The sequence below is a fragment of the Oncorhynchus kisutch genome, linkage group LG27, assembly GCF_002021735.2.
Source record: "Oncorhynchus kisutch isolate 150728-3 linkage group LG27, Okis_V2, whole genome shotgun sequence".
NCBI lineage: Eukaryota > Metazoa > Chordata > Actinopteri > Salmoniformes > Salmonidae > Oncorhynchus > Oncorhynchus kisutch.
In genome coordinates, this window is record NC_034200.2 from 25,476,255 (window position 1) to 25,496,366 (window position 20,112).

Consider the following 20,112-nt stretch of genomic DNA (forward strand, 5'->3'; position numbering starts at 1 on the left):
CTATCAGCCACAGGATCCCTAAGGAACAGTGGTGGTTGAAGCTCCGCCCCCTGATGAAGATCCTGGCTAAATACAAGACCAGCTACGACGTGTCTGACTCTGGCCAGCTGGAGCATGTGACCCGGGTCAGGCCCAAGAAGGTGGACTGAACAGCACCTAGTCTGAGTAGGCTAGACCAGCACAGTCTGGATAGGCTAGTCTTTAGATTGGATCAGCTCAGAGCAGACCGGCCCTTTCAGTGTAACTTAGCTCCAATCATGGTAACTCTTACCAACACTTTCACTCCGTCCCATACTCATGTCCCCTCAGAAGCTACTTAGGGCTCAATTGCCCACCCTTCTTCTGAACTATGCACTTGTACACTTTCTCATATGGATTTTACACTGGTAGAAACTGCTTCCAGCCAATGCTTACACCAATCCTATGCTTTTAAATTCATGATGGGCAGTGTGCAAGTGCACACTTTTGGAAAAGGGTGGAGAACCAGGATGTCGCCCTAGTCTACTCCCATAGGTGCTTCTTCCCTCTCCGTCTTCTTCTAAAGGGAGAGCTGTTTATCCCGCCACCTACTGTAGGTCTACTCCATTGTTACGTTGTGTTGTCACTCCGTACTTGCACTTTGTATCAATCCTGGGTTGGCATCTAAGAGTAGGTCATGTTAGTTCCACTGCTGTATTTTGTGGCTTAGTTGAGGATCTGTTTGTGAAACCCATTGGAATGTTAACTCACTGTGTGATCCGAGTGTTTTCTCCAAGTATTAAAGAATATTTATTGTGATGACAATTGTGAAACCTCAATGTGAAGTTCACGTCACCTCTCCTCACCACACTATTCAACATTTGAGGTCAGAGGATGGGCATGGAAATCTCACAGGATAAAGATGCATGTAGCATTGTGTCTGGTACGGAAGGTATGAGTTCAGGAGTAGATAATAACACATTGATTACAACATCATGATAATTTAATGGTCATATACACATGTACTCTATAGAAATACAATATTTCAGTAAACAGAAGCCATTGCTGTACATACTCGTACACATTCTGAAGCCAGAGGTAGGGTTCTATGCCATAAAGAAATTCTGATGTTTTGAATGAAATGTACGTTGTCATATTTGATACATTATGAATATGGTATTCAGGTGAGATTAGACGTGATATTATCTGTTTACTGTTGTGCGCATTCAGTTTGCCTACAAAATAGCTTTACACACATACCTCAATGGAATATTAAACTTTGTAACACAGAGCCGTAACAACATCAAAAACCAAAGCAACTGTCTGGTTAATTCAATAATAAATGTATATTTTAACACTGTAGCAACAGTCCAGTTTTTTAGGACAATCACGTACCACTGATCACTTACCATCAAACACAGTGCATCTGAAGTCTCTTAATTGGAGAAGATACATGTGGATCATTTCCCTGAGGTTATTTTACCACCCATGAGGGGTCTTTCTTGATGGTGTCATTCTCAGGACCAAGAATAGCAACTCCACATGTCCTCTGTCCAATGCCAAGGTACCTGTGTAAAACATGGATATAAAATATGAAAATGGCCATTCTCTTCATATTCACTTTCATTCAAAGTCCAAAAATAGGGCATGCTCAATAAACTTCCAAAAAGGACTGATTCATGGTAAACAGGAGTTGGAGCACAAAAAAACTGATTCAACAACACCTGAAATAATATTAAACCAAAAACCACATTACCTGCCAGCCACATCGACCAGGCTCTTGTCTGTGACAGCGAACAGTCTCTCTCTGTGGGCCTGTTTCAACTCATCTGTGATTCCACTCAGGAAACGGCCCATACCTGCAACATGACATCACATGTCAAGACAAGGTTTGACACTTGGTCTTTTTCATCTCTTATCATGGTCCATTTATAACATGTCATTTAGAAGACAGTCATGTTTCTTTCCAAAGTGAGACCCTGGTAAGGGACAACCTCTCTAAGTAAATGCCTCTCTGTAGAACTGTCCTCATGTTATACATGTGTTATAACAAGTTACTACAGTAAAACTTAACAGGACATAAAATAACAGAATGTTAAATGTCAGGTGAAGTGGTTTAGAGCTGGCATTTGGGCTCTGGTAGCATCCCAAATGGCACCCTATTCCCTATATAGTGCACTACCTTTAACCAGGGCCTGCAGGGCTCCGCTCAAAAGTAGCACTATATAGGGAATAGGGTGCCATTTGGGACACATCCTCTGTTCACCTTTATTGGAGGGGGCGACGGGGGAGTCCACGGCTGAGAACACGGACAGCTTGGCCTCGTCGATGTCCTGCTGGGTAAACTGTCCTGATCTGACCCAGTCCACACTCTTACGGAAGGTTGACAGAGTCTGCACCGAGTTGGGGTCTCTGAAATCAACACAGGGACATGGAACAATGGGTTAAAGCGAATTAAATATGCCAAGAAGTGATCTAATACATGTATTCAAAGAGTACATTAATTAAAATGTGTAACTCCCCTTAATGTACTCTGAACATTTCATGACTCTAGGATCAAGAAAATATATTCAAAATAGCTTGTGATGTTTTGTGATTATGTGTTCAATGGTAAAATAAGGCAGTTTCTTCAATTTCCTGAAAAGTTCTAGTTTTGGAGATTTTCCACAACATGTCTTTCTGCAGCTTTGTCATGTCTTAATCTGTATGACTACTGTTAAAACCTGTTTAATTACAGTATAATCCTGTTGTATTACAGTACATTAATACACTACACACCTGTATGAATAGAAGGTGAATAGTCCTCCTCCCACCCTGGCCCCTCCACCATAGGCCCCACCCTTCTCTCTGATCTCTCTGTGCAGGTACTTAGCAGTCATCACCCGGGACAGGATATTCAGGCTGAGGGAGAGAGAGGGGAACGAGCATGGGTAAATATGGAGTTACAACATTTGTAACTTTCAGAAATATCCTACATTTTCCAGAAATCTTGGTTTGAGGATTCTGGATTTTGTGCTTATTCCCGCCTGATTCCAGGAATATCCAAACCAGATTTCTGGAACATCAGGGAATTTGGGGAAAGTATGTTTTGAACATGGATCTACAGAAACAGCTAGCATTTGTGCTAATGCTAGTTAGCAACTTCCTTCAAACTGAACGCAGAGACATAAAAATGGTATCCATGAGTTCATCTGACTCTAGGGAAGTAGATTAAGGGTTTCATTGCCAAAATCCCAAACTATCCCTTTAAGAGTCACCTCGCATAGTCCTCATGGGTGAAGGGCACGGTGCGGATACACTCGCTGACAAAGTTGATTGGGAAGGGCATTGGGAAAAATGTCTTCATCTGGCAGGGCTTGAAGTTGGGCTCCTGTGGGGTGATGATCAAACACACTTACATTAGCTCAATGGTAGATTAAGAAGGTCAGAAACCAATGATAAAAGCGTTACTCAACAATAATGAAAGGAAGACCAAACTAATGTTCAGAGGCCGTATGGATCAAGTGTCTCAGAGTAGGAGTGCTGATCTAGGATCAGGTCCCCCCTGTCCAACATGTAATCTTATTAATGATCCTCAATCAGTATTCCTGCTGAGATGCTTGACATAGGTCTAGTTTAAAAGTGGAGGCTGTACGCACAGTGATTAGTTTTCTACTTGGGCCAGATCCAGGAGCTGCCAGTGGGTCAAGAAGTCTCTGTTAGGATTAAAAACACCTGTCAACTCACAACAAGATTCAGGTATGTCCCAAATGGGACCCTATTCCCTACATAGTGCACTTCATATGAGCCATGGTCAAAAGTAGTGCACTATGTAGAGAATAGGCTGCCATTGGGGACATATCCCAAGTATGTATTTCACTTTGTTACAGTGCAGTCTCAGTACTGTACTATGATAGTTTGACAAATTCATACCTCCGTGATATCGGAGCGGACGGGTTTGCGATCCTTCTTATTGGAAGCAACGTTAGACATGAAGTTATCCAACTGTCCAGCAGCATCAGACATCTTCTGAGGAGTTGAGTTGACCGCACATCTGTCCGAACAACGAGAAGTTGTAATATACTTTACCTTCAAGTCAAAAACAGAGAAATTATAGTAAAATCTTGAAGTAGCTGTCACGTGTAAAGACTATACCCACCTCATGTTCAGTGGGTTGAGAATGTGTCTCTTTATTCTAGGAAGTGTCCGTAGAACTTGGGTGAGGTCTGGCATCTCCGCAATCCTTTTCATGAACTTGACCTGATATTCAAGATACACAAGAAAACAGATGCATTTCATTTGAGGGTACAGAAGTGCATTATATTCTCATTCAGATGTTACAATAACCCTTTTCCTTCATCATACAGCTTTTTCTTTGCTTCCAAACCCTCATTGTCCTTTCCCCTTTGCACCTGCTCCATCCCTCCGAAGGTCTCCTGTAATTCTCCTGTTGGGGTCAGGCTGCGAGCCGCCCTCGTCATGGCGTACATGTGACCAGAGTAAGAGATCCCATTGGCAAGTTCCTGAGCCGACATCATGACCAGCACACGCAGACGCTCCTCATCATCAAAGTGCGGGCTGTAGGTCAAGTAAAAGGTTCAAAGGTCAGAGCACAGAGAGAGAAGGGCTTAAATAATATCAATCAAACGAGTCATTAAAAAACTATGGACATGTGGTTTATTAGTGACCATGCGACCATAGATGGATTACGTGCCATGGCATTATTCTGATGGACATGCGACCCTACCTGTTGAATATGTCACTCCACAGGTGAAACATATCAGGAAGATTCCTCTCCAGACAGGAAGACGAGAGGAGGACTCCCTGTGAATCAGACTGTGAATGAACAATGCTCTTTCTTATAGCGAATTGTGTTATACTTGCGTAAAGGTATACATTAGACTTCATTATAACTGACTGACTGGCTGGGGACTGAGCTAGGGCTGGGCGATATAGCCTAAATATCATATCTCGATTTTTTTCAAACTTATGGGCGAGTCACAATATACAGTATATCGGGAAAAAAACGTTCTCTAAATAAGCATTGTTGTAAACTTAAAAGGTCAAATACACTGCATTTCAAACAGTCAGAAATAATCTAATGAATTCAGGGCTTGTGAATTTATACCTAGGCTAAATATAAAGCCTTCCACAACAAGACCCACTAATGATTTAATTATTCTATCAAAATACACTGAAAATAATATAAACGCAACATGTAAATGGTTGTTCCCATGTTTCATGGGCTTAAATACAAAATCCCAGAAATGTTCCATACCTACAAAAAGCTTCTCTCAAAGTTTGTGCACAAATTTGTTTACACCACTTTTAGTGAGCATTTCTCCTTTGCCAAGATAATCCATCCCATTCCATGTGTGGAATATCAAGAAGCTGATTAAACAGCATGATCATTACACAGAAACCTTGTGCTTGGGACAATATAAGGCCACTTTAAAATGTGCAGTTCTGTCACACAACATAATGCCACAGATGTTTCAAGTTTTGAGGGAGCGTGAGATTGGCAAACTGACTGCAAGAATGTCCACCAGAGCTGTTGCCAGAGAATTTAATGTTAATTTCTCTACCAACAATAGGCTGCCCCCAATTTCGTTTCAGAGAATTTGGCAGTACGTCCAACCGGCCTCACGTGTAACCATGCCAGCCCAGGACCTCTACAGCTGGCTTTTTCACCTGCGGGGAAAACTCATTCTGATTGGCTGGGCCTAGCTCCCGAGTGGGTGGGCCTGGCTTCCAAGTGGGTGGGCCTGTACCCTCCAAGGTCCACCCATGGCTGCACTCCTGCCCAGTCATGGGAAATCCATAGATTAGGGCCTAATACATTTATTTCAATTGACTGATTTCCTTATATGAACTGTGACTCAGTAAAATCCTTGAAATTGTTGCATGTTGCACTTAGATTTTTGTTCAGTATAGTTTAACCTGCTTTTTTGTTGTTGCAATATTCACTGATCTGTCTTTCAAGTCGGTCTATGAAAATGCCCTTTTTGTTACAAATGTAACTATAACCATGCATAATGCAAATTCACTAATAATGACTCAACTCTTGTAGCAGGCATTAGGCTACAGAAAATGAACACAGGTCTCATCAACAATCTCTCAAGCCCACGTGCTAGTAAGTAGCCAGCTAATGTTTATATTTCAAGTTTAGCCAACTTGGATAGATTTGCTAGCTAACAAGGTTGAACAGTTGAATTGCTATGAACACACCCTTCTGTCTGCCTCCAACTGTTTGAACAGCATGTTGGCCTGTCCACTTTGTTCAGATGTTGAACTCAAGCGGCCTACCTTATTTCTCAGAATTAGAACGAGTTGCCAATTCTTCATATAATGGAATTTAATACTTATTGCACATTTATAAAACACAAACTAGAAAGCTAGTATAACAGTCTTTGGCTAAAATGCTGCTAGCAGTACGTGGTACTCCAATGCTGCATGTGACAAACTGCATTAATTTGACAGAATCAATGTTCATTGATGTTCTCGTTTTAGTAGTGTCTGCGATGCGCAATTTGAGTAGTTGAGACATAAAAAGGGTATCGTTACAAAAGTTTAAATAATGTGTCAATGTGTTTTGGTGTCCATATGACCGATTATGTTGGAAAACCTCAAATGGAAAAGCGAGTTGAAACCGCATGTCAGAGAGGACGATGTGATCTCTCAACTTTGTTGGCGTGAGCGGCAGGGGTGGGGCTTGGTGTGTAAACCATAGAAGAAGAATAAAATCTGTCCAAAGTAAGGCCAATGCGTTTGTACGGGCATATTTTGGACCTAAACTTGTAGCTTCCCTTCCCGCCTTTGGGACGACGTCTTAGGGCGGAGACGTACATCTCGTCATTATATACAGATCTCTGGTGTAAATGGGAAGGTGCACACAGCACAGAAGGAGCGAAGGAGATGCTCATAAAAATGTCAAAACCTTGATTCTTGTGATACAGGCATTTGGAATATCACGCAAAAACATACATTCGAATGAATACAACGTACCACCCCAGCCCTAGGACTGACCTGTTCATACATGTCCATGTTAGAGTAGTCCGGGTTGACTGATGTGGAGATGGACATGCCTCCTGTCTTCAGCTCCATCTGCTGGGCCTGCTGCCTGTAGTCCAGCCCTCCACAGCCCATCCTGGTAACAACACACTCCCATTAGCATGTCTCATCTCACAGCCTAGACCAACACATACTCCTTATCAAATCACACCCCATCCTAAAATAACACACACCTCCATTACCTGATCACAATTCACACGGATCATTAACTGATCACAAATACTACCTACCGGTAGCTCAACCTGGACCGACGCAGAACGCCTTCTCACAATCACCTCAGTAACCCAGTCGGACACACATTCTCAAGACAAAAACTCAATACTCATCACAAATTGCAACTAACTCCATTACCTTCAACACATGTTTATGAAACCAAACCACACGAGCTATGCCTTCTAGACAATACACAAATGATTGGTCATATTATATGGGGTCTGGACTCACTTGGTGATGACACTGCAGAAGAGGGGCACATATAGTTTGAGGTCTTCAGGGAGGGTGTTGAGACTACACATAGCCCTGAAGTAGACCATCCCATTGGTTGGCTGCTCACAGTACTGCACTGGGACGCCTCCTAGTGGGGTGAAGAGAGTAGAACAGGACAAATGTCAGAGGGAGACAAAACCATGACTCCAAGAATTTCTGTCTTGACATGTGGACCAGTTTATTTGCCAGTCTACCAATACTTGGAAATTGTACATCAAAACATATCTACATTTTGTCAAGTTACAGCCTTATTCTAAAATGTATTAAATTACATTTTCTCCTCACAATAATCATAATGACAAAGTGAACTGGTTTTTAGACATTTTTTCAAATTCATTAAAAATAAACAGAAATCCCTTATTACATAAGTATTTAGACCCTTTGCTATGAGACTCGAAATTGCACTCAGGTGCCTCCTGTTTCCATTGATCATCCTTGAGATGTTTCTACAACTTGATTGGAGTCCACCTGTGGTCAATTTAATTGATTGGACATGATTTGGAAAGGCACACACCTATCTATATAAGGTCCCACAGTTGATAGTGTACGTCAGAGCAAAAATCAAGCTATGAGGTATAAATAATTGTCCGTTCTGAGACAGGATTGTGTCGAGGCACAGATCTGGGAAAGGGTACCAAAACATTTCTGCAGCATTGAAGAACACAGTGGTGGCTTCCATCATTCTTAAATGGAAGAAGTTTGGAACCTCCAAGAGCTGTCCGCTCGGCCAAACTGAGCAATTGGGGAAGAAGGGGCTTGGTCAGGGAAGTGACCAAGAACCCGATGGTCAACCTGACAGAGCACCAGAGTTCCTCTGTGGAGATGGGAGAACCTTCGATAAGGACAACCATCTCTGAAGCACTCCACCAATCAGGCCTTTATGGTAGAGTGGCGAGACGGAAGCCACTCTTCTGTAAAAGGCACATGACAGCCTGTTTGAAGTTTGCCAAAAGGTATCTAAAGGACTCTCAGAACATGAGAAACAAGATTCTCTGGTCTGATGAAACCAAGATTGGCCTGAATTTGTTTTTTAATCTTTTATTCAAACGGCAAGTCAGTTAAGAACAAATTCTTATTTTCAATGACAGCCTAGGAACAGTGGGTTAACTGCCTTGTTCAGGGGCAGAACGACGTAGATGTAGTCTCGGGGGTACTGGAGGACATGAGGAGATGTGGTGTCGGGGGTACTGGAGGACAGGAGGAGATGTGGTGTCGGGGGTACTGGAGGACAGGAGGAGATGTGGTGTCGGGGGTACTGGAGGACAGGAGGAGATGTGGTGTCGGGGGTACTGGAGGACAGGAGGAGATGTGGTGTCGGGGGTACTGGAGGACAGGAGGAGATGTGGTGTTGGGAGGACTGGAAATGGGAAACACTATTAGAGTGTTATCTCGGAGCCTAGAGTAACTAGAGTGTAGCGTCTGCGTGTACTACAGGTAGTACTGTACCTGCAGTGCCCATCTCTACAGGTGTGACTGCTATCGTTGGCTCAATGTCAGACACTTTCAGGGCAGGGAGACATGAGGCATCCTGGATTTTGCTCTGAACTGATAGCAGCTCAAGACCTGAATAAAAAGTCATAAATTAGTACAAAAATACTGAAGAACATTATGATCATGAATGGTTTATAAAGTTTTGATAATGAAGTGAATGAGTATTCTCCATTTTCCTCAAAAGACAAGTGGGTTGTTAAGCAACAAAACAAATGAGTGCCCAACTTTGGGGCAAAACAAGGATTATTGAAAAAGTGAATTATATTATCTCCAAATGTGTATTGAAAACAAATACATTTGCACAATGAGCACTTGGTGTCTCTCAAATACATCGTTACAGATATTGGTTAGCTAGCTAGCATATTTATTAGCATAGATATGACATCAGTCAAAACACCTCAAAACAAGACCTACACTATATATACAAAAGTATGTGGACACCCCTTCAAATTAGTGCATCCAGCTATTTCAGCCACACCCGTTGCCGACAGGTGTATAAAATTGAGCACACAGACATGCAATCTCCATAGACAAACATTGCCAGTAAAACGCCATTAATGAAGAGGTCAGTGACTTACAATGTGGCAATGTCATAGGATGCCACCTTTCAAATTTCTGCTCTGCTAGAGCTGTCCCGGTCAACTGTAAGTGCTGTTATTGTGAAATGGAAACGTTTAGGAGCAACAACGGCTCAGCCGCGAAGTGTTAGGCCACACAAGTTCACAGAACGGGACCGCAGAGTGCTAAAGCGTGTAAAAATCATCTGTCCTCAGTTGCAACACTCACTACTGAGTTCCAAACTGCCTCTGGAAGCAACGTCAGCACAATAACTGTTTGTCGGGAGCTTCATGAAATGGGTTTCCATGGCAGAGCAGCCGCACACAAGCCTAAGAGCAACATGCGCAATGCCAAGCATCGGCTGGAGTGGTGTAAAGCTCGCCGCCATTGGACTCTGGGGCAGGGGAAACGCGTTCTCTGTAGTGTAGTGATGAATCATGCTTCACCATCAGGCAGTCCGACAGATTCATCTGGGTTTGGTGGATGCCAGAAAAACACTACCTGCCCGAATAAATAGTGGCAACTGTAAAGTTTCGTGGTGGAGGAATAATGGCTTGGGGCTGTTTTTCATGGTTCGGGCTAGGCCCCTTAATTCCAGTGAAGGGAAATCTTAATGCTGCAGCATACAATGACATTCTAGACAATTCTGTGCTTCCAACTTTGTAGCAACAGTTTGGAGAAGGCCCTTTCCTGTTTCAACATGACAATGCCCCTGTGCACAAAGTGAGGTTCATACAGAAATGGTTTGTTGAGATCGGTGTGGAAGAACTTGACTGGCACCTGACCACATGACTGAACCGTAGTCAACAAAACAAAGGAGATGATTGTGGACTTCAGAAAACAGCAGAGGGAGCATCCCCCCATCCACGGGACAGAACGTTTTAAGTTCCTCGGCGTACACATCACAGACAAACTGAAATGGTCCACCCACACAGACAGCGTGGTGAAGAAGGCGCATTGAAGATGAAACAAAGGAGTGGCTTCGTAAGAAGCATTTCAAGGTCCTGGAGTGGCCTAGCCAGTCTCCAGATCTCAACCCCATAGAAAATCTTTGGAGGGAGTTGAAAGTCTGTGTTGCCCAGCAACAGCCCCAAAACATCGCTGCTCTAGAGAAGTTCTGCATGGAGGAATGGGCCAAAATACCAGCAAAAGTATGTGAAAACCTAGTGAAGACTTACAGAAAACGTTTGACCTCTGTCATTGCCAACAAAGGTTATATAAAGTATTGAGATTAACTTTTGTTATTGACCAAATACTTATTTTCCACCATAATTTGCAAATAAATTCATAAAAAAATCCTACAATGTGATTTTCTGGATTTTCTTTTCTCATTTCGTCTGTCATAGTTGAAGTGTACCTATGATGAAAATTACAGGCCTCACCTTTTTAAGTGGGAAAACTTGCACAATTGGTGGCTGACTAAATACTTTTTTGCCCCACTGTATTTTATACCATCTATTGCATCTTGCCTATGACACTCTGTCATTGCTCATCCATATATTTATATTCTTATTCCATTCCTTTACTTAGATTTGTGTGTATTAGGGAGTTGTGTGGAATAGTTAGACTACATGTTAGATATTACTGCACTGTCGGAACTAGAAGCACAAGCACTTCGCTGCATTCGCAGTAACATCTGCTAAGCATGTGTATGTGACCAATAAAATTAGATTTGATCCCCATCGAACACTTTCGGGATGAATTGGAACATTAGGCCTGGTTTTGCAGTCAATTGCCCAACATCAGTGTCTGACCTCACTAATGCTCGTGGCTGAATGGAAGCAAGTCCCTGCATCAATGTTCCAACATCTAGTGGAAAAGTGGAGGCTTTTATAGCAGCAAAGGGGGACCAACTCCATATTAATGCCCATGATTTTGGAATGAGATGCTTGATGAGCAGGTGTCCACATACTTTTGGTCATGTAGTGTAGTACCAAGAACAAGATACAGGCAGCTTCTTGTCATTGTTGCTTGCCATCTGACTGTTCAGATTCATAACACACAACCTTCTGCCCCATCGATGAGAACGCATCTTTTTTGTGATGTTGTCAGGCAACCCGTCTATAGCTGTTGGCGTATAACTTACCTTTCTCATAGATGTCTTTCTTGTCACTCTCAGACAGAGCCTGTACCTTCTTCTGGAGTTTCTCCTCCTCTGCTTTGACCTGTTTCTCCAGGTACGCCTCATCAGGACTCATAGACAGAGTCAGCCTGTGAGTGTTGTCCTGCATGGGCACAAACAAGATGCTAATGTGACATGACATTACACTAAAGTCAGTGACATGATTAAACTGATGTAATTTCCTTCTTTCAACAACCCCCTGGTCTATGACCCCTGCATGATGACATCAACTTTCTTGATTAGACTGCTTTATCCCATTACAATTTACTGTTACATAGGCTATTCCGATTTAGATGCTATGTATACTGAAAGAAACGCAATGCATTTATCCTGTCTGGTCTCTCACCTTGAAGTAGTGCAGGACTTTCTCCTGGAGGAAGCGAGGGTTGTCCTTCAGGGCCTGTCTGAACTGGGCCACACTGTCACTGATCTTCAGCAGCTGGACTGGGTCTCCATCATGGTTCCAACAGGAAGCTATGTACTGTTAGCAGAGAGACAACACACAGGGTAAAAGGTCATACTCATTTAATGAGCAGCACCTAGGTGTGCGTGTCTCCATTGTAGTTCCAGCAGGAAGCTACTGTATGTTCTGCAGAGACAAGTATAAAGCATGAGTTGACAACACGCACCCAAAATATACTGAACAAAAATACTAAAATGTTACTTAGTTACATTTCATATAAGGAAATCAGTCAATTGAAATAAATTCATTAGATCCTAATCTACGGATTTCACATGACTGGGCAGGGCTACAGCCCACCCACTGGGGAGCCCAGCCAATCAGAATGAGTTTTCCCCCGCAAAAGGGCTTTATTACAGACTGAAATACTCCTCAGTTTTATCAGCTGTCCAGGTAGCTGGTCTCAGACAATCCGCAGGTGAAGAAGCCAGATATGAAGGTCCTGGGGCGGAGTGGTTACATGTGGTCTGTGGTTGTGAGGCCGGTTGGATATACTGCCATACTGAGAAACGGACATTCAATTCTCTGGCAACAGCTCTGGTGGACACTCCTGCAGTCAGCATGCCAAATGCACACTCCCTCAAAACTTGAGACATTTGTGGCATTGTGTTTTGTGACAAAACTGCACATTTTAGAGTGGCCTTTTATTGTCCCCAGCACAAGTCACACCTGTGTAATGATCATGCTGTTTAATCAGCTTCTTGAAATGCATACCGGTCAGGTGGATGGATTATCTTGGCAAAGGGGGAATGCTCTCTAACAGGGATGTAAACTAATTTGGACACAACATTTTAGAAAAATAAGCTTTTTGTGCATTTGGAACAGTTCTATGATCTTTTATTTCAACTCATGAAACATCGGACCAACACTTTACATGTTGAGTTTATATTTTTGTTCAGTGTAGTTAGAGAGGTGCTGACTAATGGAATAGTAAACTTACCAGAGGGTTAATATGGTAATACTGTATACAGGACAAGCTCCCAGGACAATCACTATGGTATGTTTATATTCGTGAGTCTGTCTTTATATACATTTCACCTCTGTTTAGAGTGTGTGTGTGTATAGAAAACAATAACATTTTCATGGTTAAAACATCACAGTGGAGACACCAGACAAACTGTGGCCTTGTACTCACTGAGGCCAGTGACAACCCGAAGCTGGTAGACTGATGTTTCATCTGGATTTCAATCTTATGAAGCAGGGCCTCTATCCTCTCCTCCTCAAATCCATTGCTGCATCGTTAGGAGAGAAGTACAGTTAGATTACATTATTGTGATGATACTGTTACTGTACATAACACATCAGCAGTATACTTACGCAATGATCTCATCAATGGTTTGGACAATGATTTGCTTGACTTTCTCAGTGTCTTCTTCAGCCATTCCTTGCAAGCCTATGCTGAATGATGCCTCTTTGGTGCTCCCATCGTATCTGGAAAATAACAGATACGGGTAAATAAAGAATTTTACTGTTCAGTATATATCAACAGTTCTTTAACTTCGTTGAGATAAAGTGCCTGTATTCTGGGACTGTCTATATCTTTTTAAAGTGTTTTATCAATGTTCATTGGCTTCTAAATCCATCTCCAAAGAGGTTAACCCACCCTACGACAGAGGAGAAGTTTGTTCCTATCTTGGGTTCTATGAGGGTCTTGTAGAAGGGAGAGTTGGGTCCAGAGATCATCAGAGAGGACAGCAGACTCAGGGTGAAACCCTCAAATGTATCTGTGATGCTGCAGAGAGAAGGACACCCGAATGAGACCACTACTTACGGATTTTAAATGACCAAAATGCATATGTAAATCTCGACATGCAACAATTGAGGTTAAAGTCCCTTTAAAACAAATCAATGTATACTATCCCAGAAACAAGTTTAGAGAAACAACTGATAGTGTTGCAGTAGCTCAGTGTTGCAGTAGCTCAGTATTACGTACTCTCCTAGCAGGTAGCTCATACACAGCGTGTTCTGTTTGGCTGCATCAGGAGCCATAGCATCGGGACTGCAGGTCACATGGTCCTCTCTCTGTGGAAAAGTCCATTACAATTAGAAACACTTCTGTCCACACAAATGTGGAAATGTCTTTGGCGTCAGGCATAAAAAAAAAACGGACATTAAAACATCAAACAGGATCAAATAAGCATTACGGTGAAATTAATTCAAACTTCCAAACCATAGACCTTGCCAAAGTTGCTCAAGTGGAGTGCATAGATTTGTAATATGTGGGAGCTGATAATGAATAAAGTAATATCTGAAAGCAGGTACTGAAAGAGCTACAGTGATACTGGATGGGCAGACGCACAGGCCTGTCCCAGTGGGGTTGGTTAGGGACAGCAGTGTCAGGCTCAGTGCGCTCAAACTTGGACAGAGCCTCCTCCTGGATCTGTTTCAAGTGCTGCTCTAAGGGCAGATCCCCGTAGGTGAAGAATCTGAGGAGCAGAAAAGGGGAAACCCTGTTACTGCCAAGGCCCAACAGAGTTGTGTGAGACACAGTGCTACTGTGCCGAGTATATAATATTGGGGTGTGTGACAGTGTGTTGTGCCGTGCATTGCTAAGTGGTAATGTGTGACAGTGTACTGTACAGGTCATGGCGTATCACAATGAGCAGTAGCTCGTATTGAAGCATGGTGGTGGTGGTGTATTGTGCATGTCATAGTGTACTGTACCTTGCATTGCTGGGGTGGTAGTGTGTAGCATGGAAGTGCTTCAGTTGTTCCCAGGAGAGGTCAGGGATGGCCAGGGGTTCCCCTCCAGACACCACACCGTATGTGTGGTCAGGATACAGCTTGTTCTGCAGGTGCTGGGCATATACCCTCTCGTTGTCTGACTGAAATCACATACAGAGAGGAAATGTAAGATTCCAATGTGACTTCTATTTGTCCATCTCCTGACCAAATGATTCTGTAATTCTCACAAATTAAATCACAATAAATCTAAATAACAATCTCTAAATAAATAACTTGGAACGAAGTAACTCACAAAAGCGCCCTTCATTTCATTGAAGACAACTCCTTTGAAGACCAAAGGGGAAGTAGGATCTGTAGGGTTTTCATTCTCCAGTCTCCATCCCTCCTGCCTTTAACAAAACACAAGGATATGAATGCAGACTTCTGATGTCAATGATTTTGATTAAAGAGGTAGCTATTTAAACACCACACTTACCAAAAGTCAAGTTCTCGTAGACAAGGGAAAAACACTGCATCTAGATACACGGAGAGGAGATTCTGGAAGTCTTTCCCGTTTTGTGTGGAGAATGGATACATAGTGAAATCACTAGCTGTTGGGGGAAAAAACAATGACGTTTCAGACACCATGCGTGTACACACACACACACACACACACACACACACACACACACACACACACACACACACACACACACACACCTGTGAATGCGTTCATGAAGGTGGAGAGGGATCTGTTGAGCATCTTGAAAAAGGGGTCTCTGCAGGGGTACTTCTCTGAGCCACACAACACTGTGTGTTCCAGGATGTGTGGGACCCCTGTGTTGTCCATTGGGGTCGTCCTGAGCTGAACACTGCAGAGGTGTTACGACAAGAGATGGAAACACTGTCGTTAGAAAAAGCACTGGCTTAGAATAAGTATTTTATTACTAAACTAGAACATTTAATTTGATCTAATCTCTTCAACCAGCCGGCTCTTTATCAGAGAAGCAATTGAGTCTGGGAACAAGGTTCCATTTTAACATACAAACTTAGCCAAATAAAGTATACTTCCACAAATGTGGGATTATTACCTAAAGAGATTGTTCTTGTCATCTCTAGCTGCGTGTAGATACTGGGCGCCTGTGTTGTCATGGGTCAGTTTGACAGCTGTAAGGAACAGGTCAGGAACAGTAACCACCTGCAGAAACACAGGAGGATAAGATCACATTTATCCTGACTTTATGCTAAACCTTGACTAGAAGTGTATGCGAATTTATCAGAATCAGGATTTTACTCTTGTTGTGGGTCAGTGTTTTCCAATCCTATTGACCCAAAGTGATTCACATTTTAGTTTTTGGCCCGGCATTTTACCTCCTTAACTGTGAAGCCACTGATCTTCTGTCCTGCCTGGTACTGCAATGCCCTCTCTGTTGCTGAGGTGCTCCTGAACCTCCATGAAGGATTCTGCCACTGGAAACTGGATTTGCCAAGAGAGAGATCATTGCTGGCTTGCATCAGATGATACCATTTCAAAGGAAACACTTTGAAGTTTGTGGAAATGTTAAATTCATGAAGGAGAATAAAACACATTAGATCTGGTAAAATATATTTTTTTAAATATTATTTTTGTACCATCATCTTTGAAATGCAAGAAAAAGGCCATCATGTATTATGCCAGGCCAAGCGTCATTTATATTTTGGCCACTAAATGGCAGCAGTGTTTGTGTAAAGTTTTAGACTGATCCAATGAACTATTGTGTTTCTGTTCAAAATGTTGTATCAAGACTGCCCAAATGTGCCTAACTGGTTTATTAATACATGTTCAAGTTCACAACTGTGCACTCTCCTCAAACAATAGCATGGCATTCTTTCACTGTAATAGCTACTGTAAATTGGACAGTGCAGTTGGATAAACAAGAATTTAAGCTTCTGCCAATATCAGATATGTCTATGTCCTGGGAAATGTTCTTGTTACTTACAACCTCATGCTAATCACATTAGCCTACTTTCGCTCAACCGTCCCACGGGGGACCCACCAATTCTGTAGCGGTTAGATAACTACATGATTCCATAGCTGTTATTTCGTAGTTTTGATGTCTTCACTATTATTCTACAATGTAGAACATAGTAAAAATAAAGAAAAACCCTTGAATGAGTATTTACTGTAGTTTACAACAAATACATAAAATACACATTTTTTTTCCTAAATTATACCACAAATTAAAGAAATCATAGACTGCTTGGAAATGACTGACAAAAATATTCTCTACACAAGTCAAATTTACCTAGATATTTCTTCAACTTTTGGACAACTGCCCACTGCAGCCATTTTCCATGGTAGCTAAATTAACATGCTCTTCACAAAACTATATTAATGAGGAACTTGCCCTCAGTGGTGTAAATTACACCATTACCAAAGGACAGGTATATTTGTGTAAATAACAATATAAAAGGGCATACGCTCAATAAATATTGATATAGATTTTATTTAATTGACTCTTTCTCTAGTAGATAACATTATATGAGTAATTATTAATGTTTTCTCATAGAAAAACATAGTAGAAGCTCAAAAGTCTGGGTCAGGGACAAGGGCAAAATCAGTGAAATGTAGGCAGAAAAAATGCAACTGAAAAGTAGATAAAATACTTAATGTGTTAAAACATACGGGGTGATTGTAGTATGAATTTAACATATTTTTTAGAAATTGACCCCGAGGACATAGAAGTGCCCGTAGTTGTAGAATCACTCATATACACAGTTGAAGTCAGAATTTTACATACCCTTAGGTTGGAGTCAATAAAACTCGTTTTTCAACCACGCCAAAATTCTTGTCAACAAACTATAGTTTTGGCAAGTCAGTTAGGACATCTACTTTGCGCATGACACAAGTCATTTCTCCAACAATTGTTTACAGACAGATAGATGTCTGTTGTTTCACTTATAATTCACTGTATCACAATTCCAGTGGGTCAGAAGTTTACATACACTAAGTTGACTGTGCCTTTAAACAGCTTGGAAAATTCCAGAAAATTATTGTCATGGCTTCAGAAGCTTCTGATAGGCTAGACATCATTTGAGTCAATTGGAGGTGTACCTGTGGGTGTATTTCAAGGCCTACCTTCAAACTCAGTGCCTCTTTGCGTGACATCATGGGAAAACCAAAAGAAATCAGCCAAGACCTCAGAAAAGAAATTGTAAATGCCTGAAGGTACCATGTTCGTCTGTACAAACAATAGTACGCAAGTATAAACACCATGGAACCACACAGCCGCCATACCGCTCAGGAAGGAGACGTGTTCTGTCTCCTAGAGATAAACATACTTTGGTGCGAAAAGTGCAAACCAATCCCAAAACAACAGCAAAGGACCTTGTGAAGATGCTGGAGGAAACGGGTACAAAAGTATCTATATCCACAGTAAAACGAGTCCTATATTGACATGACCTGAAAGGCCGCTCAGCAAGGAGAAGCCACTGCTCCAAAACCGCCATTAAGCCAGACTATGGTTTGCAACTGCACATGGGGACAAAATTGTATTTTTTGGAGAAATGTCCTCTGGTCTGATGAAACAAAAATAGAACAGTTTGGCCATAATGACCAGCGTTATGTTTAGAGGAAAAAGGGCGAGGCTTGCAAGCCGAAGAACACCATCCCAACTGTGAAGAACGGGGGTGGCAGCATCATGTTGTAGGGGGTGCTTTGTAGGGGGTGCTTTGGAGTGGCCATCACAAAGCCCTGACCTCAATCCTATAGAATAGTTGTGGGCTGAACTGAAAAAGTGTGTGTGAGCAAGGAGGCCTACAAACCTGACTCAGTTCCACCAGCTCTGTCACGAGGAATGGGCCAAAATTCACACAACTTATTATGGGAAGCTTGTGGAAGGCTACCCAAAACGTTTGACCCAAGTTAAACAATTTAAAGGCAATGCTACCAATTAATAATTGAGTGTATGTAAACTTCTGACCCACTGGGAATGTGACAAATAAGCTGAAATAAATCAATCATTCTTCCTTCTATTATTCTGACATTTCACTTAAAATAAAGTGGTGATCCTAACTGACCTAAGACAGGACATTTTTACTATGATTAAATGTCAGGAATTGTGAAAAACTGAGTTTAAATGTATTTGGCTAAGGTGTATGTAAACTTCCGACTTCAACTGTACATTTTTCCCCCACCCGGTTATAGCCTATCTCCACATAAAATGTCCCGTAAAAAAACATCCCCCTATGGAAATCAAATGCCCGTTCAACGGATTTGTTCAGGTGCCGGACGTGAGATTTACTCATAAAGATCCTACGGTTATGTGCAATGTGATGTAACTGAGTCATGGTCCAGGGCTAGCTGGCTAGCTAATGTATACTCACCGTAGATTTCGACATTTCTGGAGAACTGTTTTACTCTGCCTAAACATTATTTCCTTAATTTAGTGACAATATATCTAATTGTTATTTATCAATGAACGTGCATATCCGAATACTATACGCTGAACAGCTTTACTATCATAACATCAGCACGATTTGGTTTGCTGCACATCCATATCCTCTCATGCTGTCAGTAGTTGACACATTGAAATTGAAGTGGACATGTTAACGTGGCATCTGCGCATATTACAGACAAACCAATACCTGCCATGGGGCAAGTCACACACTCTTATAGGTATGAGTGGGTTCATGCTGTTTATAGATCTACATAAGCTGCGGTTTGCTATTTCGAGCTAGCGGGCTATTCCTTTTAGTGTTGTACAATCAAATTTTTTATTGGCTAAACTGGTAATAACACAAAATATGATTGGGTAAACGTGGTATGACGATTATGACACATCCAATACGTTGGGAAGTTTTCGAAGGGCAAAACATGGACCAAGATGGCGTCGTTGTGAAGCGGGAGTGTTTAATTGTGGAGTTTGTGATTAATTCTCGCAAATTTGATGACTGTTCTTATTATTTCACCCGTTTTAAAATTGTTGCAACAAAATGTGATTAAGACGAGTCGTTGGTCGCAGTTTTCATGGGCACAACAAATAATATGCGCGCAACACAGGAACACCTTCCTAAAATTAATTAGATGGTTAGACAAAGATTGTGGATGTACTCTCCACCCAAACTATAGGTAGTCGTTGTCCACAAATCCACTCGGCATAGTTTCTAGATCCCGTCTATTCTTTCTCTGGATTGGTGGATATATATCTCAATATTTTTATATATATTTGAATATTCGATGAGAGTTGTTGACGTCAGCAACCTGTTTTCAAAGTAGACAGAGGGACTTTGATTACTAGCCTCATTCATAGCCGTCTCAAGACAACTCCGATATAAAGTGTTT

The 20,112-nt window shown here is 41.9% G+C and overlaps 2 protein-coding genes across 13 annotated transcripts in view; one reads left to right on the forward strand and one right to left on the reverse strand.

Annotated features, from left to right (window-relative positions):
- Positions 1-1,313, forward strand: part of LOC109871622 (ATP-dependent 6-phosphofructokinase, platelet type-like) — a 42,092-nt gene extending 40,779 nt beyond the window's left edge. For all 12 annotated transcript variants that reach the window (XM_020462539.2, XM_031806426.1, XM_031806430.1 and 9 more), the window contains one exon: positions 8-1,313. In XM_020462539.2, coding sequence (XP_020318128.1) covers positions 8-149 — 142 coding nt within the window. In that variant the 3' untranslated portion in view covers positions 150-1,313. The remainder of the gene's footprint in view (positions 1-7) is intronic.
- On the reverse strand, positions 940-19,399 carry LOC109871620 (presequence protease, mitochondrial). The gene is made up of 27 exons (XM_020462538.2): positions 19,155-19,399; positions 16,161-16,266; positions 15,881-15,987; positions 15,510-15,661; positions 15,286-15,400; positions 15,103-15,199; positions 14,790-14,950; positions 14,425-14,551; positions 14,059-14,147; positions 13,729-13,857; positions 13,443-13,556; positions 13,261-13,357; positions 12,012-12,146; positions 11,630-11,768; positions 8,941-9,057; positions 7,453-7,582; positions 6,964-7,084; positions 4,685-4,761; positions 4,350-4,515; positions 4,097-4,197; positions 3,871-3,991; positions 3,597-3,653; positions 3,216-3,328; positions 2,737-2,859; positions 2,225-2,370; positions 1,715-1,817; positions 940-1,526 (listed from the first exon to the last, which is right to left on the reverse strand). Exons 1-27 carry the CDS (start codon positions 19,199-19,201, stop codon positions 1,433-1,435), a joined length of 3,084 nt encoding a protein of 1,027 aa, XP_020318127.1. The 5' UTR covers positions 19,202-19,399; the 3' UTR covers positions 940-1,432.
- Positions 19,400-20,112: the final 713 nt, after the last annotated feature.